The 21040-nt window shown below is 47.5% G+C and overlaps 9 protein-coding genes across 12 annotated transcripts in view; 6 read left to right on the forward strand and 3 right to left on the reverse strand.

The window, feature by feature from the left end:
• The window catches only part of LOC6535633, a 38793-nt gene extending 29068 nt beyond the window's left edge, over window positions 1-9725 (forward strand). Inside the window, exons 4-6 of one of the 2 annotated variants that reach the window (XM_002096225.4) lie at window positions 540-815; window positions 3106-5795; window positions 8220-9725. In XM_002096225.4, coding sequence (XP_002096261.2) covers window positions 540-815; window positions 3106-5795; window positions 8220-9307 — 4054 coding nt within the window. In that variant the 3' untranslated portion in view covers window positions 9308-9725. The remainder of the gene's footprint in view (window positions 1-539; window positions 816-3105; window positions 5796-8219) is intronic. The other variant, XM_015191760.2, reaches the window with a different exon arrangement.
• Window positions 9372-11352, reverse strand: LOC6535634 (WD repeat-containing protein 91). Its single transcript, XM_002096226.4, has 3 exons — window positions 11031-11352; window positions 10836-10976; window positions 9372-10780 (listed from the first exon to the last, which is right to left on the reverse strand). Exons 1-3 carry the CDS (start codon window positions 11272-11274, stop codon window positions 10185-10187), a joined length of 981 nt encoding a protein of 326 aa, XP_002096262.2. The 5' UTR covers window positions 11275-11352; the 3' UTR covers window positions 9372-10184.
• A 61-nt stretch (window positions 11353-11413) lies between these two features.
• Window positions 11414-12256, forward strand: LOC6535635 (UPF0488 protein CG14286). The gene has a single exon (XM_002096227.4). The coding sequence runs from the start codon at window positions 11476-11478 to the stop codon at window positions 12076-12078; it is 603 nt and encodes a 200-aa protein (XP_002096263.1). The 5' UTR covers window positions 11414-11475; the 3' UTR covers window positions 12079-12256.
• Window positions 12257-12325: 69 nt separating this feature from the next.
• On the forward strand, window positions 12326-13571 carry LOC6535636. The gene is made up of 3 exons (XM_002096228.4): window positions 12326-12609; window positions 12664-13212; window positions 13272-13571. The coding sequence occupies exons 1-3, from the start codon at window positions 12451-12453 to the stop codon at window positions 13497-13499; spliced, it is 936 nt and encodes a 311-aa protein (XP_002096264.1). The 5' UTR covers window positions 12326-12450; the 3' UTR covers window positions 13500-13571.
• LOC6535637 (glutamyl-tRNA(Gln) amidotransferase subunit A, mitochondrial) lies at window positions 13541-16231 on the reverse strand. Of its 2 annotated transcripts, none has more exons than XM_002096229.3 (4): window positions 16073-16231; window positions 15772-16019; window positions 15472-15714; window positions 13541-14573 (listed from the first exon to the last, which is right to left on the reverse strand). In XM_002096229.3, the coding sequence occupies exons 1-4, from the start codon at window positions 16103-16105 to the stop codon at window positions 13571-13573; spliced, it is 1527 nt and encodes a 508-aa protein (XP_002096265.1). In that variant the 5' UTR covers window positions 16106-16231; the 3' UTR covers window positions 13541-13570. The 2 variants fall into 2 exon arrangements, with proteins under 2 accessions (XP_002096265.1, XP_039231462.1); XM_039375528.1 differs by having other exon boundaries at window positions 15772-16031; window positions 16073-16204.
• Window positions 14698-15378, forward strand: LOC6535638 (NADH dehydrogenase [ubiquinone] 1 beta subcomplex subunit 11, mitochondrial). The gene has a single exon (XM_002096230.4). The coding sequence runs from the start codon at window positions 14806-14808 to the stop codon at window positions 15256-15258; it is 453 nt and encodes a 150-aa protein (XP_002096266.1). The 5' UTR covers window positions 14698-14805; the 3' UTR covers window positions 15259-15378.
• A 248-nt stretch (window positions 16232-16479) lies between the features above and the next one.
• LOC6535639 (pyrroline-5-carboxylate reductase) lies at window positions 16480-17627 on the forward strand. The gene is made up of 2 exons (XM_002096231.3): window positions 16480-17410; window positions 17472-17627. Exons 1-2 carry the CDS (start codon window positions 16632-16634, stop codon window positions 17533-17535), a joined length of 843 nt encoding a protein of 280 aa, XP_002096267.1. The 5' UTR covers window positions 16480-16631; the 3' UTR covers window positions 17536-17627.
• On the reverse strand, window positions 17594-18733 carry LOC6535640 (pre-mRNA-splicing factor 18). 2 transcript variants are annotated; one of them, XM_015191762.2, is made up of 2 exons: window positions 18373-18508; window positions 17594-18283 (listed from the first exon to the last, which is right to left on the reverse strand). In XM_015191762.2, exons 1-2 carry the CDS (start codon window positions 18445-18447, stop codon window positions 17630-17632), a joined length of 729 nt encoding a protein of 242 aa, XP_015047248.2. In that variant the 5' UTR covers window positions 18448-18508; the 3' UTR covers window positions 17594-17629. The 2 variants fall into 2 exon arrangements, with proteins under 2 accessions (XP_015047248.2, XP_002096268.1); XM_002096232.3 differs by having other exon boundaries at window positions 17594-18733.
• A 230-nt stretch (window positions 18734-18963) lies between these two features.
• Window positions 18964-20131, forward strand: LOC6535641 (coiled-coil domain-containing protein 124). Its single transcript, XM_002096233.4, has 2 exons — window positions 18964-19491; window positions 19553-20131. Exons 1-2 carry the CDS (start codon window positions 19037-19039, stop codon window positions 19737-19739), a joined length of 642 nt encoding a protein of 213 aa, XP_002096269.1. The 5' UTR covers window positions 18964-19036; the 3' UTR covers window positions 19740-20131.
• The last annotated feature ends 909 nt before the right edge of the window (window positions 20132-21040 follow it).

Consider the following 21040-nt stretch of genomic DNA (forward strand, 5'->3'; position numbering starts at 1 on the left):
TTGTTGTTTGGATTACCACAAAAGTGCACTTCAAACTGCGCGCGGTTCTCATTCCGCCATCATGTCGATCAGGCCACATCTGCAGGCACTCAGAAAAACATCTGTAATTCCTTGCATAACTCAAAAATATGCTATATTTTATATGGAAACATTTTCTTAATTCAAAATATTACATTTATTTTGAATAAGATATGATCTATTTCATTAAATGGATAAACAAATGACGCCATAAGATTGAATAACGTACATATTTATTGCTAAAATGCTTGCGACCTTCTAAAACTCAAACTTATGAATTGAGGAGGGCTTTAAGTGCATATTATAGTCTTTCATTACAGTTAATACTAATTACATTTTTAAAAAAATTCCTACTCAAAGCAACTATAAGTGCTGGAATATTATTGAACAACTGTATTGTTTCGTACCAGAGAGTTTTTAGGTCAGATCTTGCCACTTAATCTCTACTATATACCATGAATATACCAAAGCATGATTAATAGAGTTTCTAAACGATCTCCACATTCTCCCACCCAAAACAGATACCCCGCCGAAGTGATTTCGGTAAACACCAGCGGAAAGCACTTCCAGAGGATGTGTGCGGCGCGCAAGTCCACCAGTGGAGGATACGCGGGAGGTGCCACCGCCGGATCCTCGAGCAGCACTTCGCCGGAGAACGGCGGCCAGGCGGAGGGCAATAACCTGGACGACAATGTCCAGACGGTGAGCCGGAGGTCAAGATCGCGGAAAGTGCGCGGAAAGCGGCGGAACACGATAGCCGGAATCGACCAGAAGGAGATCCAGGATGCGGCCAATGGGTATGTAATCGTGTCTATCTACCAATCTATCTGTCTATATGTGCTCCTACATGGACAGGTGCCACCTGTTCCTTCCTTTCCCACCTTCGTTCGCCTCTCGAACTGTACAAAGGCCATACTAAACTCGTATATCCATGTGTACATACACCCTGGAAAGGTCCTTGCGGATCTGATTCAGAGGTTCTCCCCATATACTCGTATTATCCGACTTATTCTCAATTGCATTTTCTTATGAGATTATTGTGATCAGCCCAGTTCGCTGAACAATTTGTTATGCTGTTTAGTTTTCTTCGTTTGCCTAATTTCGTGTACTTTAATTGCGCCTTTATTGTTTAAACAAATGCCTGGCCGAGTGTACAAATCGGAGTTTTGCGCCAATAACTATTAGCGTATACATATTGTTTACCCAATTAGCAGCACAAATTGCATGCCACCAACTGAATGTCTCTAAATTACTATTAAAAACTAAAAAATTGAATGTTGTACAAATAAAATTGTAAATAAATTGTGTTATAAGCTCTACGTAATTAGAAACTCTAGCCAAATTTAAATTTTCAGCCGCCTTTTTTGCGAAATTCAGTTCGAAACCGATTCGGCAGCGGAAACTAAAGTCTTTTTGGATAATTTTCAAAAGCGAATTTGCAAAACAGCCTAACAAATTAAATGATTTTCAGCAGCCACAAAATACAATAATATTCTCTTAACACACACATACACAGTCACACATTTCATTATCCATCCGATACACCCACCCTTTCGCCGCCCCCGCATTTTTATCCTGGTCCCGAACCACACCCACACGTCGGCAACATTTGTTGCCAGCAACATGCAACATGCAGCATGCAGCACTCGGCTCTAAGTTGTTGGCCCATTCTGTCAGTCAGTCGGCCCACTCTCGGCCATTTCTGGTGCATCATCAGCATAAATCATGCGAGAGGCTCGTTCCGTAGGATTTGCTCTGTGCCCAGACCCAAAGACGAACCGTGGCCCCCAGCAACACTAGCAACACCAGTAACAAATGCCGCATTCGAAATGTTTTTTACTTGGGCTCACTGCTTTTCTGCTTTTCCTGTGCTTTTCAAATGGCACACACGACGCCTTTTGCTAAAAGTTTCATAAATCTTATTTTGTTTTGTTGGCCCGACTTTCGGTTGGCGTCTGCCCACCAAATCCAACTCAAACTCAGTCCCCAACTTGGCGACGGCGTCATTCCATTTGACTGCGTTCTACATACTATATAATGTATATGTGCAACTTGAAACCCCAACTCAGGCACACACTCACTACATATATGTATGGGTGCCCCATTATGTCAATGCTGTTCGATATCTGTGTGATCAGCAGTCGAAAAAGCGGAGCACAGCGAAAACATTGAGCCCTGTCCAGTGACTGCCAAACTGTAAGTGCATTTCGTGATTGTTTATTTCTTTTGCGTACAGAGAGAAATGCCCCACTTGTTGTTATATATACATAAGTGCATTATAAGTAGTTGGAAATATCAAAGTTACCTCTGAAGATCAAATGCCAATAGGTCCAGCAAAAACGTATACTTCATATATACAAAATTCTCCCACTCGCAAAGTCCAAAGGATTTTCTTTCTGTTTACTGAGATACAGTGAAAATGTTTTAGCAATGACTGCACTTGAGGCACCCGCCCCTCCTCAAATATGTGAAATCCCCTCGATTCAAGTTGTTTGCTGGCCCAGAATCTTATCGCCAATATAGTGCCCCCCGCCTGATCGCTCCCAGCATGCCACACATTTTTGTGGGGGAAGAATTCCGGAAGAATTTACCCACTCGAAAACTTAGATGTTGTAATCGCCTTTAATAATGCACTGAACAGCCGCAGCAGTGGGGAAAATGAAAATACAAAAATATAAATGTATTTGGGAAAATTAAACTTTGAACTGCGCCAATAATTAATTTTCAGCCTGTTGTTGTGGTTCTTCCCCCCAGGCACGTAGTGAATTTTGCATCTGTGTGTGCGTGCGTGAAATTAACCAGAACCATAAATTTAAACCCAAATCAAAGTCGAAATCAAACATTGTGTCTGAAAATTGCTCACAATAATTTTCACAAGGAAGGCAAATCTATACCACTCACTCTCTCTCTGTCTCTATCGCTCCGCCCCTCTTAATTTCTTCATCTCGCACATGTCCATCCATCATTACCAAAAATGCTAACCAAATACCAAACATATTTTCTCTTTTATGTTCTCTCCTAAACACAATACATATTTGCACAAACGAACAAACAAAAACCCCACAAATAATTCCGCCATGTTAACAGCAACGGGGAGTCCAAGAATGCCTCGAATGCCACCTCTCCGGTGGCCCAAGCCCACCAGGCGGAGGCCTCCTCGTCGGATGCCAAGAAGTCCAAGAAGTTCGGACGCAGCAAGTCCAGCGACATCTTAAAAAAGGAATCTGCTGCCTTACCCTACGACAAGGGAAAGAGCACCCTCACCCGGCTGAATTCTCTGAAGCAGTGGGGTCGCAACCGCTTCAAGTTCATGCAGCGCACCGGCGAACTGGGCGACCAGTTGGACACCAGCGGCTGCAGCTCCCAGAACAGTTCCGCGGAAAAGGCGGACAGCCATCATGGTTCGCCGCCAGGCGAGAGCTCTAAGCGCGACATCGACGACGAGTGCGTGGTGCATCATCTGGTGGCCCAGAAGAGTGAATCTCGGTTTTCGCACGAACGAAAGCCCTCGTATTCCTCTTCGGAAAAGAGCATTAGTGTGTCCAGCAGTGGCCAGCTCAGGGGCAGACTGCAACTGTCATCCGGACCGATGGCAGCGGCCCACGTGAAGATGCGGGAAACAGCCACTCTGAACAGGCAGAGGCGAAACGGTCTTCATGCTCTGGCTGGCAAGGAGGAGCAGCCGCATTCCTCAAGCGGCAACTGGAGTGCCAGTTCGGAATCGGGACGCGCCTCCATTGGCAGCGAGATCACCATGCAGCCGAAGTCAAGTGCCTCGAGTACATCGTTAAATGTGTCCAGTTTTCAGCCAGGAGGAGTGGGCAGTGGTCCACCATCCTCCATGCTGAGCAGAAGGAGATTCCTGAACACCTCCGCCTCCAGCAGTGTGACCAGTGAGGGCACTGCCACCCCGGAACTTCAGGCGGAGGCAGGTGCCTATCCAGGTCACCTAGATGATGAGACGAGTTCCGCTTACAGCTGCGACACAGAGGGCTACTACACATCCTTCCACATGGACAGCGGACTTCGAACGCTGAAGGAAGAGGAGCCATCCCCGATGCCCGGAACTCCGCTCCAGACGAGCCTGCACACCAGCAGCTACTCCTTCGGTAGCCAGTCCAATCAAACAGTACTCAATGCGGAGAGCGAGTATGAGCTCTTTGGCAGAGGATCCACCTCCACGACAACGAGCTCGGCGGGTACTGTGTGCACAGCTCTGATGAGTGGCGCCGCTTCTGGGCCGGATGTGCCCGAGCGGAGTAGTTCGTTGGGCAAGCACAGTGGTCAGAGCCGCACCCAGAGCACCAGTGCCAGCAGCAGCACGCTGGAGAGGAGTTACAGCAGCAGTACCATTGGAAGCACCCTGGAGCGCACTGGAACCATCAAAAGAAATGTTAAAATGTCGCCAACCAAGGGAGGCGGGGAAGTGTCGGACATGGTTGGCCAACAGGAGCAGGATCAGCAGCAGCAGCTGGAGTTCTCCGAGAGCTCCGATCTGGAGGGCGTGGAACGCATAGAGCGAATTAAGCAGAAGACGGCCATCAGTTCCAAGAGAATACCCTCCATGTGCATCATCACGCCCACCACGAGTGACGACGATGAGCACCAGGTCAACGATCCGAATCGCACGCTGACCAGCCTCACCATTGATGTGGACCACGAGGAGCAGGACGAGGATGAGGCGGAGCAAAAGACACCCACGAACAGCAAGGACCACAACCTCAATGAACTGAAGCAGACGCCCGCGAAAGCGCTGAGCGGGATGTTTGAGAAACTGAGGGTGAAACTGGTTCCGGGCAAAAGCTCTCCCGCCAAGAATCAAATCCAACCGAAGCCCGCCAACGCGAGTGCCGTGAATGACGACGAGCTTTATGATTTGGCCGGCGAGTACGTCACCATAGCAGACATCAGCAACAATAACAACAACAACAAGCACATCGGACGACATAACACGGGAATGGGTATATACTATTCCAATGACATAGTTTCCAAGAGGGTTGAACCGTCCACGTCTGCCGTTTCCGAGTACGTTTCACTGAACGAGCTGCCTCAGCACTTGCGTCGGCACACGGTCTCGTCGAGATCCTCTCCTCCAGCGGAGAGCGAGTCCTGCGCACAACAACAGCTGCCCGTCGAGCCGGCAGCTGCGACGTCCCCACAACCACCACTACCCCCCGGCGGCCGAACGCAGGGGGTGGGAGAAGGTGTGCCCATGTATGCGGAAATCGGCGAACTGAGCGAAGAGAAGCCGCTCGCATCGATGGCGAATCGTCGACTGCGCCCGAACGCCGAGGGGAAATTGGTCTACGACTCCGACAGTCTGAAGCGGCGCAAGGGTGCACACACCACCTTCGCACCTGGGCCGTACGTGAAGGAAACCGAAAGTGCGCTCCACAGTGCTGAAAGTGCAGCGGCGGCAGTAGCATCGTCACAGGATTCAGGAGCATCCGGAGCCATAAGCAGCACCAAGAGCGCCAAGCTCCTTCTGCTCACCAGCGGCGGACTAATCTCTGGCAATCGCAAGGTGGCCAACGTTAGGCCCATTGTGGCCAAGTCCCCGCTCAGCAGGAACGTCAGCGAAATGGCCACCTACCAGGCAACCAGCTATCAGGACCAGAAACAACTCCTGGTCAACCGAACGAATCCCTTCTATGAGACCATTGCCGCTCCCGTGCCCAATCTGATGATGCCCTCTCCGTCGGGCAAGTCCAATTCATCGACGGGCTCCACAGTCACCAGTTCCTCCTCATCGGCATCGGGTCACTCCGGTGAAGAAGGTAAGCCTGAGCGGCTCCCGTCAGCCAGCAGCCGCCCCACTGCTTTCCTACCCACAACTAAACATCAGTCCGAATCCGTATCCTTATCTGCATCCAGTTTTCTTGTAAATAACACTGCCACCACTGAAACGTCTGTCAAGAGCACCCTTAATCACCACATAGCCACCAAGTCAGCGGGCAGCATATCAAGTGTAAGGGAGCATCAGCCCCAGCATCCAAATCAGAACCCCAAAGATGGCGAGTCGAAAGTGAGGGTTGTTGAAATGGAAACTGCCTCCCTGGGGGATGCGTTTAAAAGGGGGGAGCAAGGGCCACCCCTTCCGCCGAGGGCGAAAGTTAACGACAAACACCCCACCAAGCCCCTATCGATTGACCCAATTGCGCTGCACTTTTCCGTCGCTGGCAATGCCGTTCAGCCGCGCACCGCCCTCAAGCGGAACAACAGCTACCGGCTGGCCAACGATGAGCTCAAACTGGAGATGAACAAGGAGAATCTCTCCTTGTCCTTCAGCTCCGAGAGAGCACCTAGTTCGGGTGCAATGCCCCTAAGTTCAGTGCAGCAGCAGCACGCAACAAGTTCCCTTAGGCTGCGCAACCTGGGCAACCACCTGCCCACCGCCACCCACTCACCTGGCGGGGAGCGGCGGATAGCCAAGTCCTTTGAACGCCTGGTGGACGAGTTCTCGCTGTCGCTAACCACGGGTAACGATTCCTCCTATCTAAAGAACAAGTCGCTTGAGAACTTTGATGACTCACCCGCCCTGTTGGCCGTAGCTTCGCCTAAACAAAGGCCAGACAAAAACGCCTCAAACTCCTCAGATTCCGAATCAGAGGAGGACGAGGAGGAGTTGGCTCTGCCACTGTCCCAGCCCCTGCCGTCGCAAAAGTACCACAAGTCCTTTGTGGACAGTGTGCTGCTGCGCCCGTTCAAAATCATCCTGCCCAGCGACGAGAACGGCAACCGTCGCCAGCGCATTTTACAGAAATTCGAGGTTACAGAGATATGGTAGTTAGACTATCCAGCTCGACTCTTGAGCAAACACTATAACAAAAACCCACACAAAACCCTAATTGCCGAGATTGGCACGGCTCAAAGGAGCGCCGGACCCTTGAGCCACCCATGTAGTGTGTGGGCCTTATTAAAGTTGCATGCACTTGGCCAGACCTGTGCGTGTTCAATGGGCCAAGATGGGGGTCTGTATGGTCCTGTCCTTTCAATGGGGGGGTTCAATGTTCACACTTGATATGCTCCAAGCTGTGCTCCTATTTAAAAGTTAATTTCCCTGAAATCTACACTTGCATATACACCTATAAAGCAGCTGGCTTTCGAGACTTAATAACCTGCGCTGTTTATACAGTTTGTACTGCAATACCTTTATGCAGTACTGAAATATATACTAAACTTACTCGTACTGACAAAGTTTTATTTTAAATCCAAGCGTGTGTATAAACAAAGTATTATTGCCTTTCGTTTTTAATTTTCCCCCGGATTATGCTCGTTTAATTAGTTATGTGTGTTCTTAACATTAGAATTACTGAATAATAAATGTTAATTGTTTACCCATAAGTATGTTTGTAACTAATTATAATTAACATAAACCAACACATGATTATTGTACATTTTGTAAAGTTTTTTGCACCGTTCACGTCTTGTACATCCACTTAATACTCAACTACAAAGTTTTTTACTTAAGATTAAGTTACACGACTATGATGCTAATTTTTCGTGTTTTTATTTCGAATTTCCTACTCATTTTCCAAATTACTCGGACTGTGAGGCGTGCAAAAGACTTCTATTGCATTTTCTTAACCAAATTGCTTGTGTGTTTGTATATGTTATAGAGTAGTAGTAGTTTTTTGCACACCCCGTCCGATTAACGAATGATCAGTAGTAGTTGCACGAGTAGCTGAAAGACTAGCACATGGCCTAAACAAGTTAAGTTCTCGGCTAAGTTCAACCACATTCCATAAACGAAATCCAATTTACCACCGATCGTAAGTAATGTTTAAAAAAAGAGAATAAAGTGAAAACAAACGAAAATTCGGCATTGACATTATCATTGGCATTTGGTTCGCGGTAAAGGTATTCCCATACTTACAGTCGAACCATCCCACCCAAAAGCATTTATGCACTTAAGCATCCACCACCACAATCGCAAATTTTCATCCCAGCACCCATGCATAATTCAGTATTTGTAAATACTCGCACAGTTCATTGGGATTTGGGATTTGGTACTGGGATTGGGACTCCGTGGTGTCATCCAAAGCACCCAGGTACGTATGGAACCGCTTGCCCTGAACGCTTGTTATTTTTGATAGCCGTAACGACGATCTGCACTTGAAACCGCTTACTAATCTGAAGAGGAATATTGGCAACAAAAATAGACTAGAATCTAATCCGCGCAATCATTCTTTTATTCGCAGGGTATCAACGTTTCTCTAATATCTATGAGCAAGTGCAGCCAGCACCGAGCACCCAGCCACAGGAAGATGCGACTGCCACGCCCTTCCAGCGCAGTGCACCCATCTACTGGACACTGCAGAATCGCCGCAGCCAGCCAAGGCCACAGCCCCCTGGCAACGTGACCTGTCGGGATGACCTCTACGCCACGCCCATTCGACGGGCCGACCGACTGCCACGCCCAGTGGTTGCAGCTGCGTCAACAGCAGCGGAAGGCAACAGGAGCAACATATCGCCAATAGTGCCAAGGAATCGAGCAGGAGCCTTCCTCACCTCCACGCCCACGAGGAGCGGAGAGGCAGAACGAGATCCGGAGAACACACAACTTCCCCCCATGAAGAAGCCATCCCGCAACTGGACTGATGACGCTCCCGAACGCCTCAATACCTGTGCCGATCGCATTGGCCAAAGCAAGACCACGCTTATGGACTTTAAGAAGCTGCTGCTGGCCAAGTCCGCCAAGGCGAGTCCGATTCAGAGGAAGGTATCCGCCGTGGAGCTTCTGAAGAAGCCAACCCAAGCCACCGCAACGCCACCCGTTTTAAAACCCAGTGGGCCCGCACAGAAAGTCGCATCAGCTGGAAGCAAACCGACGATCAACACCAGCCTAAAGCTCCTAGATCTGAGCGGCTCACCCAAGACTTTCGCCAACCGGAGAATGCTTCGGCAAGGTCAGTTTGGATCGCCCTCCAAGACCTTTGCACCAAAGATGAGAGGTCCCGTAAACATGGTGGCTGCTGCAGCGGCACCACCGCGAACTGACATCATGTCCACCACGATTCCAGAGGCGAACAGCGAGGAGGATCAGTCCAACACCAGCGGAGGATCGCGAGCCAGTTCTGAGGCGGGCGAGACGGTGCCCTCGAGCTTCGACTTGAAGAGGAACTTCTTTTTGCAAACCGAGGAGAACAACTTCATGCGCGGGGAGCTGAAGCCCAGCTTTGCTAGGTCAAACGGAGCAGCTGGAGGTGCCAGCACCGAAGGCGGCAACAAGTACGTGGCAGCTCCGGTGGCGAATCCAACGTTGCCCTCGTTTGAAACGGCGTTGTAGGGTGGGTCTAACCCACTGCTGTAGCCAGCTATAATACATATTCCATAAGAAAAGATATCCATAATCAGATGAGCAATTCCCTTCCGTAGCCAAGCCGAAACTGCATTTATTGACGGACGGAAACGAGTCAGAAGCGATGCTACTTTATGCAACATATACATATATCACTATATATACACAACACCTTTATACAATAAATTGTATTTTTTAAATTGTGCTGCTTGTATAAACGGAGATGTTTTATACACGAATACGAATCGTCTATACACCTACAATATATTTATTTGTAATTTTACGTTATTTATTGCAATTATGTATTACGCTACACGCATTGCTCTTTGTTTTGTAGTACACTTGTACGTCTACAAACTGATGAGAATCGCTTATTGATTAAAAAACATTAGATAACACTTGAAAACTCTTGGCATATCTTATTGGGAGGGTTTATGTTTATGTTCAATTTGGGAAGATAAAGTACTTAAAGAAATAGTTGGTTGCCTTTTATTTTATTGCCTTATTTAGAGTTTTAGTCTTAAAAGCGGAATTTAAATTGTCAAAAATCATCCCCATGAACTTTTATAGACATGCAAAAATGTGAATACAATTTATTGTTATTCATTTTATATATTTTGTTAATGTATATGTAAATCTATGAACATAAAATATTTGGGTATTCAGCTTTTATGGTTCAGTTTTATAATTTGTATGGTATAGCGGTAGAAAAAAATGTTTAACCCGTTTGAAATGTCTACGAATTAACTAATTTAAAAACTAAAGTGGTACATTTTGATCTCGACGCTTTTGAATTTGTAATAGATACTTAGGATAACCTTTTAGAAAAATAATATTAGCGTTGTATAGTTACCTGTGTAGGTTCTTAAATCCAACTGCGTCCCACGCTGCCGGACCTGCGTTTGCTAGACTTTTCGCCCAGGGAACTGGCTGTCTGTTCCTTGCGTCCCATCACAGGCGAACTGCCCGATCCGATGTTACGGATTAACTGCTTGAGGCTTCGTGCCTGGGCGTCGCTGGCCTGGCTTACGCTGTTCGCCTCGGAGGCAATGATGCAGAAATCGTCGACTATGTGTCCGGGAGGACTGATGTCGAAGGGCAGAATGTCGCTCAGGCTCTGTTGTTGGCGATATACGCTGCGTCGGCGGGCTCCATTATCGGTCCCACCGCCGAGAGAACTTCCGCTTGCTCCGGCGGCCACAGATCCTGATTGGTGCTGGGTTACCTGGTGCAGCTCCTGCTGCAAGTTGAGTACCCGGGTGCGGAGACCAGCGTTGTCTTCACTAAGTCGCTGCATGTGGGCCGCCTCCTGCTCCGCACGCACGAATGTGGGCTGCGGCAGACACTGGTATACGGTGGTCAGGAAGTTGCGCAGCGACAGAAGCAATGTATCCTGCCATTGCTTAGTGAAGAACAGGGCAAAAGCTGGCGACTCCTCAGCGTTTTTACAAAAGGGAAAGTCTGAAGAGATACATTAAATTAATTATGATCGGTGGTAACGTTAAACGATATTTACAGAACCAATCCTTCCACTCGCTTTGCTGCTGCAGATCGCCCGCCAACTTGTTAAAGAACTCGGACACCTTCTCAGAGCGACTGCTGCTGTAGGCGGTCACCAGGTAGTATTTAAGGAGGCTGTTTTCCAGTTTCTTAACAGCTGGAGGTTTAATAATCATAAGATAAAGGGATAGTGTTCAAAAGAAGAACTTACCGACGGCGTAGGTGTGCTCCAGCTTGGAGAACATGTTGTTGTCCAGGTGAAACCACAAACTCCTGAGACCCTGAAGGTCGGACGTTTGCACGGCAATGTTGAATTGCTCCAGGATTCGTTCTGCACGGAAGTGCTGGTCCTTTTCAGTACGCTGCTCCACATCGAGGGCCTTTAAGGTGCTGGAGAAACCTCGAAAAACTAGGTATTCCCTAAGCAGGTTGTCTAGAAAACCGACTTGTGCCATTGCTTTACTCTTTATATGAAACCTTATTAGTTTTTACAAAAGTTTCACAATAAAGGTAAATCCAAGAAGAAGACGAACAGCTGGCTGCGCAGAGTGGCCAGACAAGAGACTTTGCCGTCACGAAAACATCGAGTGGCACAGCGTTTTTGTCCATCTCTAACTGTCCAAGAGCACATTTTGTAAACATTAAAGTTTTTAGCCATGCACAAACGAAGAACCGCCAAATCAATTAATAAGCCACCGCCAATCCAGGGAGCGGTCAAGAAACCCACGCCGGTGGCGGAACCTCCTCCACTCGACGAAAACCTTGTCACCCAGTTCGAAGTGGAGCTCTGCTGGTGTGTGCAGCAGTTGAAAACCGCTCTTGAAAGCGGAAAGCTGGCCCAGAAAGTGGCCGAAGATACCGCCAAGAACATAAAGGTCCTGACCAGCTCAACAGCGCCGCTCATCAGAAAGCGGCAGGTGATGAAGCTAGCCCTTGGCGACTACCGAGCGAAGATGCAGCAGGAGGAGCAGAAAATGCTTCTAGCCTCCAGGCAAATCAAATTTACACCTACGACTGAAGCATCCAAAAAGTCTAGCTTTGTGAAGAAGTCGGCACTCCTAACATCCGGAAAGGACTTTCGCTTCAACTTTCCCTCTCTTGGCGGAGGCACCATTTCAAACGAGCCTAATTCAACCAACAACTTCAATCCCAGCAGCCTTCAACCAATTGAACCCGGAAGCCCCTTCAAGTTCAACTTCATTATTGCAGAGGATTCGGCCAACGACATTAGTTTCAGCGGTCTGAACTTAAATAAGTAATGAATCACAATAGCCTGAATGATGTTAGTTTTTCTACTCTTTATACAAATAAAAAAATATAAAGCATTTATTAATATTAAATAAGAACTTTAATGCATAAATGTATGGCGATTCAAACTATTACAATTTCAGCCTTTAAGGCACAAGAAATAAATATTAATTCGCAATTGCTAATTGATTTCAAAATATTTAGTTTCACTACTTGAAAGCCATGATCTATCTCTAATCTTCAATCAGTGCATTTTTAACTATTTTAGAGGGAAGCTAAGAGAGGACCTATTTTTGCGCCCGGTGTGTTTGTCGGATATATTTATAGCTTTGCAGAGAGTATTTCCATGCTATATTTACGTACATTGATTAAGTCAAAAGACTATGGATGAGAAGAGATTCTCTCAGTCCGATTCGAATCTGCAAATGGCCAACAACGCCCGCATCGAGCACACGTCCTCCGAGGGACATGAAGGAGACGCCACCTGCGTGGCGTACTTCGATGGACAGCTGTTCTCCGGAGGCGCCGACGGTAAAATACGAGTGGGTATCAACCGGTTTCTGCGATTATTCGTCAGCTAATGTATTCCTCTGCAGATATGGTCTCCAGAACTGCAACTACTGGCCACTGTGAACGCTCACGAGGCATACATATACTGCATGGCCATCAATCAGCACGGAAAGGTCTACTCGAGTAGCTGTGATGGCCAGGTGCACTTCATGATGCCTCCCTATGGAGACGACTCAGTGCAGGAGCTATTCCGCTGCGACGACGCCATCCAGGCCATGTACTGTGACGGATCCGTGCTTTACACGGGCGATGACAAGGGTGTGGTGACCACTTGGACAAACGATCGCATGCTCTTCAAGTACAGCCTGGTGGAGGAGGTCAAGTCACTGGCCGGCGAGCAGAATCTCATTTACACTGTTCGCGACCTGGACGTGGTGGTGTCCCAGGTGGCGGAGGGCAAGTCCGGCAAGTACAGCAATAAGGCGGTGATTCCAGGTAAGTCTCCGCTCCAACTTCTTGGCCCATTGGTGGATGGCAAGCGCAGCTATCTGGCCTTTACCGATCGGTCTGGGATGGGTTTGCAACTTGTGAACAACCTTTCGCAGCAAAGGTACTCCAAAATTTGGGAATTGCCGGTGAGTTTCCAGTATATGTATCTAGATCCAATCTATAACGACTTTTTATCTAATTCTAGGACTGCCATGAGTGGATCGTAAACGCCCTTTGCGGGAATGAGACCTATTTGTACTCCGGCGGCTATGACAAAAAAGTTAAGGGATGGACCGATCTGGGAGCAGGAAAGCCGAAAGCCCTGGGCGAGGTAGAAGTTGATAGCTGTGTAAACAGCATATGCTGTGGAGCCAACAACACTGTATACATAGCAAGCAGCGATGGATATATTCGCAGTGCGAAATTCGTATAGTTTAATGGCCATCTTGTCGTCTCAGAGAATAGAAAACCCTCTTAACAATTAAACAGAATTTATTCAAAGTTTTATAAACTCTTCTTATACTCTTGGGTGTGCTCCAGGCTGTCGAAATTCACCTGCGCCTCTATCCATCGTGCCACAGTAAGCAGTAACTGCTCGTTGAGGCTGTTGCTCATTAGCTGAAGGCTCAAAGGCAATCCTGCCCGGGACAGACGAATGGGTATACACACGGCGGGAATTCCAGCCATGTTGGCGGGCTGAGTGCAAAAGTCCTGAACGGCGCACTGATCCCTGTTGGTCAGGGAGGCGAAGTCCTTGTACAGTGGAGCCTCCGTAAGAGTGGTCGGTGTGAGTAGGATATCCACACGATCCTCTTGGACCGAAGAATCAAACACTTTAGCAAAGTCCTCTGCAATAAGGCGGCGTACCCGCAATGCCTTCTCAAAGTGTTGGTCATAGTTCTTTTTTAGCAGCAGAAAGTTTCCCGTAAGAATGCGTGTCTTCACCACCTCGTTGAATCCCTCGGCCCTGGAAAGGGCATACAACTGCTCCGTGCTGCGCTCGTCTGATGCCCGATGGCCATACTCGATTCCATCGTACCTTGCCATGTTGCTGGCCACCTCGCACTGATTAAGAATGGAGTACACGAAAATACTTGCTGCCGTATTGGGCAAGGAGACCTGTCTGACGGAGGCACCGCCACACTCCAGGAGATCGGCCACCTTACACCACGTTTCCAGAACTTCGGCGGAAAGACCGTGGCAATGGTATTCCTTTGGTATTCCTATGCGTACAGTGCTCAGGTCAATTTGCCTGACTTCCGGCAGGTTCAGCCTAGTGAACGGCTTTCTGATGGTTGTAGAGTCCAGTTGATCCTGCCCTGCCACTGTATTCAGTACCGCTACACAATCGCTGACGGAGCGGGCAAAAATGCCGGGAACGTCCATGGAATTGACCAGCGGGATGAGTCCGTGGCGAGAGACGAGGCCGTAGGTAGGTTTTAGGCCCACTACGCCGCAGTATGAGGCCGGGTTTCGGGTGGAGCCGCCTGTGTCCGAACCGATTGCTCTGGAATATAAGAAGTTATTGTAATAATATTTATTTCCAGGAAAGTTTCTTGGAATTCAAATTAAGGCGGTTCGAATTAAAATACCGAATTAATACTACACCGAGTGGCAACCTCTCGGCCAGCTGACAAAGTGCAGCAAACGTTCACACTGCGCAGCTCTCAGAAATCGAGCGATTAAGGAAAAACTCGATTATTTACGAAATTCGCGACTAAAATTTCTTCCCCAACGCGATGTCTGCGCTGTTCCGTCTGACCAACCGCGCCGTGGCGCTACAGCGTTCCCTGATGGCCAACCAGGCGGCAGTGGTTCGGGCAATCAACACGTCCCCGAAGAAGGATGAGACCATCACGGCCCCCACTTCTCTTACGACGGAGGATTTCGCCAATCCGAGTCCAAAGAACTGGCAGAGCTACGGATTCGACTACAAGGACCAGGTCGAGGATCGCAAGGCCACCAAGTCCACGTTCTTTTTCACTGTGACACTGTGCCTGGTGTGGGGCACCTTCTACTGGGCCTACCTGCCCGACACTCAGTTCCGCGACTGGGCCCAGCGTGAGGGCTTTTTGGAGCTTCGTCGCCGAGAGCAGGCCGGCGTGGATCTGGTCAGCCCTAACTACGTGGACCCCGACAGCATTACACTGCCCTCGGACGAGGATCTGGGCGACACCGAGATCATCATCTAAACATTTAGTGCCCCTAAACTTAGTCTGTTATGTAATGCAAATGCGAAGTGCGGTCAGTGCGAGTCCGCTCATAATCCGTTAATAAATCTGCAGTCTCGGCGTGGACACAGCTGCCTTTTAGACCTCTGGTAATTAATTTTGGTCAAATATGCAACTTTTTCTACCATCGAGTTTGAGGTTAGGTGTTCAAAACATAAACAAGCTAGTACTCACGCATAACAAAGACCCGCGGCCACGGCGGATGCAGAGCCTCCGGAACTGCCGCCCGCGATGCGCCAGTGATCCTTGTCAAGGTCTTCGCTCCAGATGTTCTTAGTCGGTCCGTACAAGGAGTCTACTGTGCCGGCGCCCATGGCAAACTGATCCATATTGGTCTTTCCCAGGACTACAGCGCCGGCTTGCTTAAGTCGGGAGCACACAGTTGCATCGTAGGGAGGCAAAAAGTCTTCGAGCATCCTGATAAGTACTACAAGGATAAAATTGCTGTGATGCAGGGTTCCCGTGGTCTCCTACCTAGAAGCACAGGTGGTGTGAACATCTTTGGTGCAAAAGTTGTCCTTTATGGCAATGGTGACTCCATCAAGATCACTATTCGGTTGCCTTAGCTTATAGCGCTCCTCTGATTCCTGGGCCTGCTGGGCCGCCTGTTCCGGCGTGAGGCGCACAAAGGCATTTAGGGTCTTCCACTTAAGGGCATCTTGCAAAGCTTCTTCAGTCACCCGGCGAGGAGACAGCTGACCATCCGAATAACTGGCCGTTAGCTGTTAAGTACCCTGGGTTAAAAGTTGTTTGGCTGTATGTTGAATGAACCCACCTGCTTAATACTCCACTGTATATGACGCCGCATACTTTTTAGCTTGAAATCAGCTTTATTCTAACTTATTCAACAAATTTTCGGAGATCAATCCGCGGAAGAAATCATAACAAATAAATCCACTTGAATTCAAGAATGGCAAGTTTAGCTGGTATTTTTTTTTTGGGCAACAAATGTCTGGTCACACCAAATCTCATGGGAGTAACTTCAGGGGTTGTTAGCAAAAATTAAAAATATTTTTAATTAAGTGTAGATATTATACCAAGATATAATTAATATTTTTTTGAATCTACTTCATTAATATTATCCTTTTTTTAGGGAGTTCAAGTATATGATAAGTAATATATTATAATCATTCAGGTGCTAGTCCCTCAAAATAATGTTTTCTGTCTACGCCCCTGCAACCGGCAGCTGTTATTGATTAGAGGAGCGATAAAAATCCAGCCACCTCAAATATTGACACTAGGACAAGCTTGAGGGCTATAAAGTTATCTAACATCAATCAATTGCCTAGAATCATCTGAGGGCCTTCTAATATATTGTGCAAAGTTCTTTAAGCATGGCCAAGTTGGACGAAAGGATCGGCTTTATCGGAGGCGGAAACATGGCCTTCGCCATAGGATCCGGGCTGGTGCGCTGTGGAATCGTAAAGGCTAGCCAGGTACTGGTCTCCGGTCCCCACATCGAGAATTTGCAGCGTTGGCGGGATCTGGGGGCTGTGACCTGCGACGACAACTACAATGTCCTGGAGCATACGGACATAGTCTTCATTTGCGTAAAGCCGCACATGCTATCAACGTGCGCGTCCCAGCTTAAGTACAAGCACGTTCCGTCGGCCAAGGATGCCAACAAGCTGGTGGTGTCGGTTTTGGCGGGAACCAGCCTCCAAACGCTGGAGGAGGCCTTCAGCTTCATGGGCAGTTCGGAACTGAAGGTGATCCGCACCATGCCCAACACATCCATGCAGGTGGGCGAGGGCTGCACTGTGTACACTGGCAACGCACGCGTTTCGCATCACGACTTGGAAAAGATTCACCTAATGCTCAATGCCCTGGGACTGGCACAACAGGTGCCAGAGTCCATGATCGACGCCGTCACCGGGGTAGCTGGATGCGGTCCGGCCTTTGTTTACACTATTATAGAGGCACTGGCCGATGGCGGTGTCAAACAGGGAGTCCCGCGTCAGATGGCTCTTCAGTTTGCGGCTCAGACACTCCTGGGAGCGGCCAAAACCGTGTTACTCACTGGCAAGCATCCGGCGGTGCTGCGGGATGAAGTCTGCTCTCCCGGTGGCGCCACCATAGTAGGCGTTCATGAGCTGGAAAAGGGAAACCTCAGGTGGCTAACCATGAAGCTGTTTATTGCACAGTTGCTTAATTGCTTTCTTCCTTGCTTTCAGGTCTACTTTAATAAACGCCGTGGAGAAGTCTTCACAGCGCTCCGCTGAACTGGGAAAGAAGTGAAAATGTAACTACCGCGGAACTCCCCTTGCTCTCTACATACAAAGTTAAACGCTTGATATTGGTATTACAATAATGACTAACATAAAGCTCTAGTTTATTCGCGATCCTTCTTACTGACATACTCCACGCACTTGGAGGGATCGGTGGGAAAGTACTCCTGGCACTTGGTCATCAGCCGTTTAAGACCCTGGATGTACTTGCGCTGTGTTTCGTCGTTCATTACGTGGGCCACATTTTTTGAGAAAATCTTTTCGCGACCTGTACGAGCGTGGATGCCCACCATAGTGACACCAATGGGCCAGGGCGCGTTTCCGATGGCCATTTCTAGGTAGGCATCGCTGGCTGTGATGTAGTTGCGGTTGAGCAGGTGCTTACAGATGTCTCGCAGACTGTCCAGAATGTCCTCTGGCAGAGTGTGATGCTTCAGTTTGCGAAACAACGGCTTCACGTACTCCTTAGTCTGCGTGTAGATGACGCGGGTCATCTTCACCTTAGTGGACATCTTCTCGTGCTTGCTGTAGTTCGCAATCTGGTCGTTCCAGAGCTTAAGCAGGAAGGTGAGTAGTGTGATGATCACATCCATGTCGTAGTCCTTGTTGCGGCCCATCTTTTGAGCCATTGTCTGTATGCTCTCCCACGACACGGATTCGTCCAGCTCAGCGAAGTCCGACTTCTTATCTTCCTTGGTGGTGGGTGTGTTAGCGAACATCTCCTGCAGGTAGGCAGCGTCCACCTGCTCCATAGCCTCCTGGAAATCGTTGCGGAAACCGCGATTAGCCTCTGGCTGCGAAATCTCGCATTGTCGCAATCTGTCAAAGGCCTCGGGCTCCGTCTCACCAAATATAAGGATGGGTTCTCCGCGTTCCCTAAGCCTCCGGATGACCTCCGTGCGCGGCAATATGTTCTGGCCATCGGCCACAAAACTGTAGGCGCCCTCCGTGGTCTGTCCTTGTGCTTCGACGGATTCCTGCTTTTTGTAGCCCACCTTCTGGAGCACTTCCTCTGTATTCTTGGCATTCAGGTCACCGCGTCTAAAATACTTCTTATTTTCGTCCACCAGCTGCTTTTGCTCGAGCAGCTTGCGCTTTCGAGCTATTTCAGCTTTCAGAATATCCATTTGAATGCGATTTGTTGTTAATAACAATGTGGAGTAACCAAAAACAAATGCTATAGATTATAGTGAGACCAGGTTTAGAATGCCTTATATACAAGTGCGGTCACTAAAATAGTTATTTTTTTTATTTGTTTAATTTTTATTTTAAGATTCTAAGAGCCGCAATCGATTATAAGATAGTGAAACATGTCTTAAATCATTTTATTAAAATGCATTTAAAAAATAGTTCAGCTGAAATACTGTATTTGAGGTAGTTAATTTTCTGGTATTTTTTTTCCGGTACTCCGGTAGTTTAGCACTTTAGCGTTGCAGCCTTGGTCACACTGGCTCCAAATCAATAAAAAAAATAGACAACATTTTAGGAACGAATTCATTATAAAGGACACAATGCCAAAGAAAATGGGAATCAACTCGAAGGCGGTGGAAGCTCGCGAGCGCAAGGAGGCCACCAAGAAGGCCACGCAGGAGAAGAAGACCAAGGAGGCAGAGGATCGCCTGTGGCGCGATGACGACAAGAATCTTGCCAAGAAACAACTGCGCAAGGACGAGGAGGAGCGCAAGCGGGTCGAGGCGGCCAAGCGAAAGGCGGAGGCCAAGGCGCTTCTGGACCAGGAAATGTCCTCCATCAACACGCAGCGCAAGCAGCCGCTGGCTAAGATTAACCGCCAAATGATTCTCGAGGAGATGGAGAAAAAGCAGCGCGTAATCGAGGCCATCAACGAGGCCAACAAGCCTGTGGCCGCTCGAGTGGTGGTCCAAAATCACATCGAGGAGAATCTAAACCGATCCATGGCCGACACGGATGTGGCGTCCAACATTGACGAGGCCCTGGTGGTGCTCAGGTGGGTACCTTTAATGACAGTTTTTTTCTATCAATATTAATTATCTTTTGTTTAAATTTAGTGTAAATGACAGCGAAGAGGACAAACATCCCGAGAAGCGAATGCGTGCTGCCTATAAAACCTTTGAATCCAACAATCTGCCCCGCATTAAGGCTGAGAATCCCTCACTTCGCATGTCCCAGTGGAAGCAACTGCTGATGAAAGAGTGGAACAAGTCCCCGGACAATCCCTTTAACCAGGCACGCTAATAGATCCAAGGACGAATTTCATCGACACCGCGACGAGTGTGCGTACTCTAGTGACTGTTTGCTGCCTAGCAGCAAAGAAATATTCAAATCGTTCTGTAGCACCTTTGAACTATACGCAGAATGTAGTATATAAAAAAATGTGGACGGAATAAATTTATTTATTTATTTAAGCCCAGTGAGTAGAATTTGTGTTGATTGCAAAAGTGGTTAGCTATTATTATAATACTAATTATAATAATATTTTATTATAAATCTCAGTTAAATGGATAGAAAAAACACAAAAAATGGGGTATCAACAACTTGTACCATAATATTTACAACCAACTTACTTTTATAACTTTTTCATATAAGAACAAATGACCTAGAAATATAGGTACATATCTAAAAACTGATACTTAGTTTGAAATTTTCCTTTTTATCGTAATGATTTCTCTTAAAAAATACTTCATGTGACGTGAAGTAAAAGTTCATTATGCAAGATATCAATAAAATTGCAAGTAAATCGGGCAAATAAACATAGGATTGATTGGATAACTAAGATCCGACAGCATTTCTCCGCTTATTGAATGCCCGATTTTTATTTGCCACCGGTTGAAGACTTTGTGGCCTGAATCCGATTCCGGTTGCGTTTCTGAATGAAGTAATTATATGTATTGCTTTGATTGCTGTTGTCGTTCCAGTGTTTTGTCCATCACTTTTTTCAGTGGTGCAAAATACAGAGAATAATAAGTGCTTCCGCTTTCACTGTTTGCTGCTTGGAAGTTTGGTGGCGTTTTTTGGTACAGAGCCACCGAAATATTTTGCTGGTCCGTCGAACAAATGCACGTAACATCAGCCAGTTAAGTATGAGCTTTAAGTCATTAGGCACCTCTTTTTGCGCCTTAAATGCGATTATATATAAGATATTAGGGCTTAGTTGTCCGATTTTCCGAATAAAAAGTTTCTGCCTTAATAGCTGTGCCTGGTCAGCTTTCATTTACAAATACGAATTGTTGTCCAGGGCCAAACCATTCAAGTGTAAGTACGCAATTATGTTCTGAGAAGAAACTTTCTTGATCAATTAAGACATTTGGCTCTGAATTGTTTTAATCTAACTTTCTTATCAGAAGGACCGAAACATTTTTGCTCTTATAGGGGTCCCTCGGAAACGGCTCGTAAAATCTTTGATTGCAGTTAACAATTAAAGTGTTCCACTGCAGTAGATTTGATTTTTGAATTTCCACCACCAGTTACGAGTTAACAGTGGCTCTGTTAACCGTTTGTAACCGCTGCCAGCCGTCTTACCTGTTGGCAGTGCTTTC

This window comes from Drosophila yakuba, chromosome 3R, assembly GCF_016746365.2.
Source record: "Drosophila yakuba strain Tai18E2 chromosome 3R, Prin_Dyak_Tai18E2_2.1, whole genome shotgun sequence".
Lineage (NCBI taxonomy): Eukaryota > Metazoa > Arthropoda > Insecta > Diptera > Drosophilidae > Drosophila > Drosophila yakuba.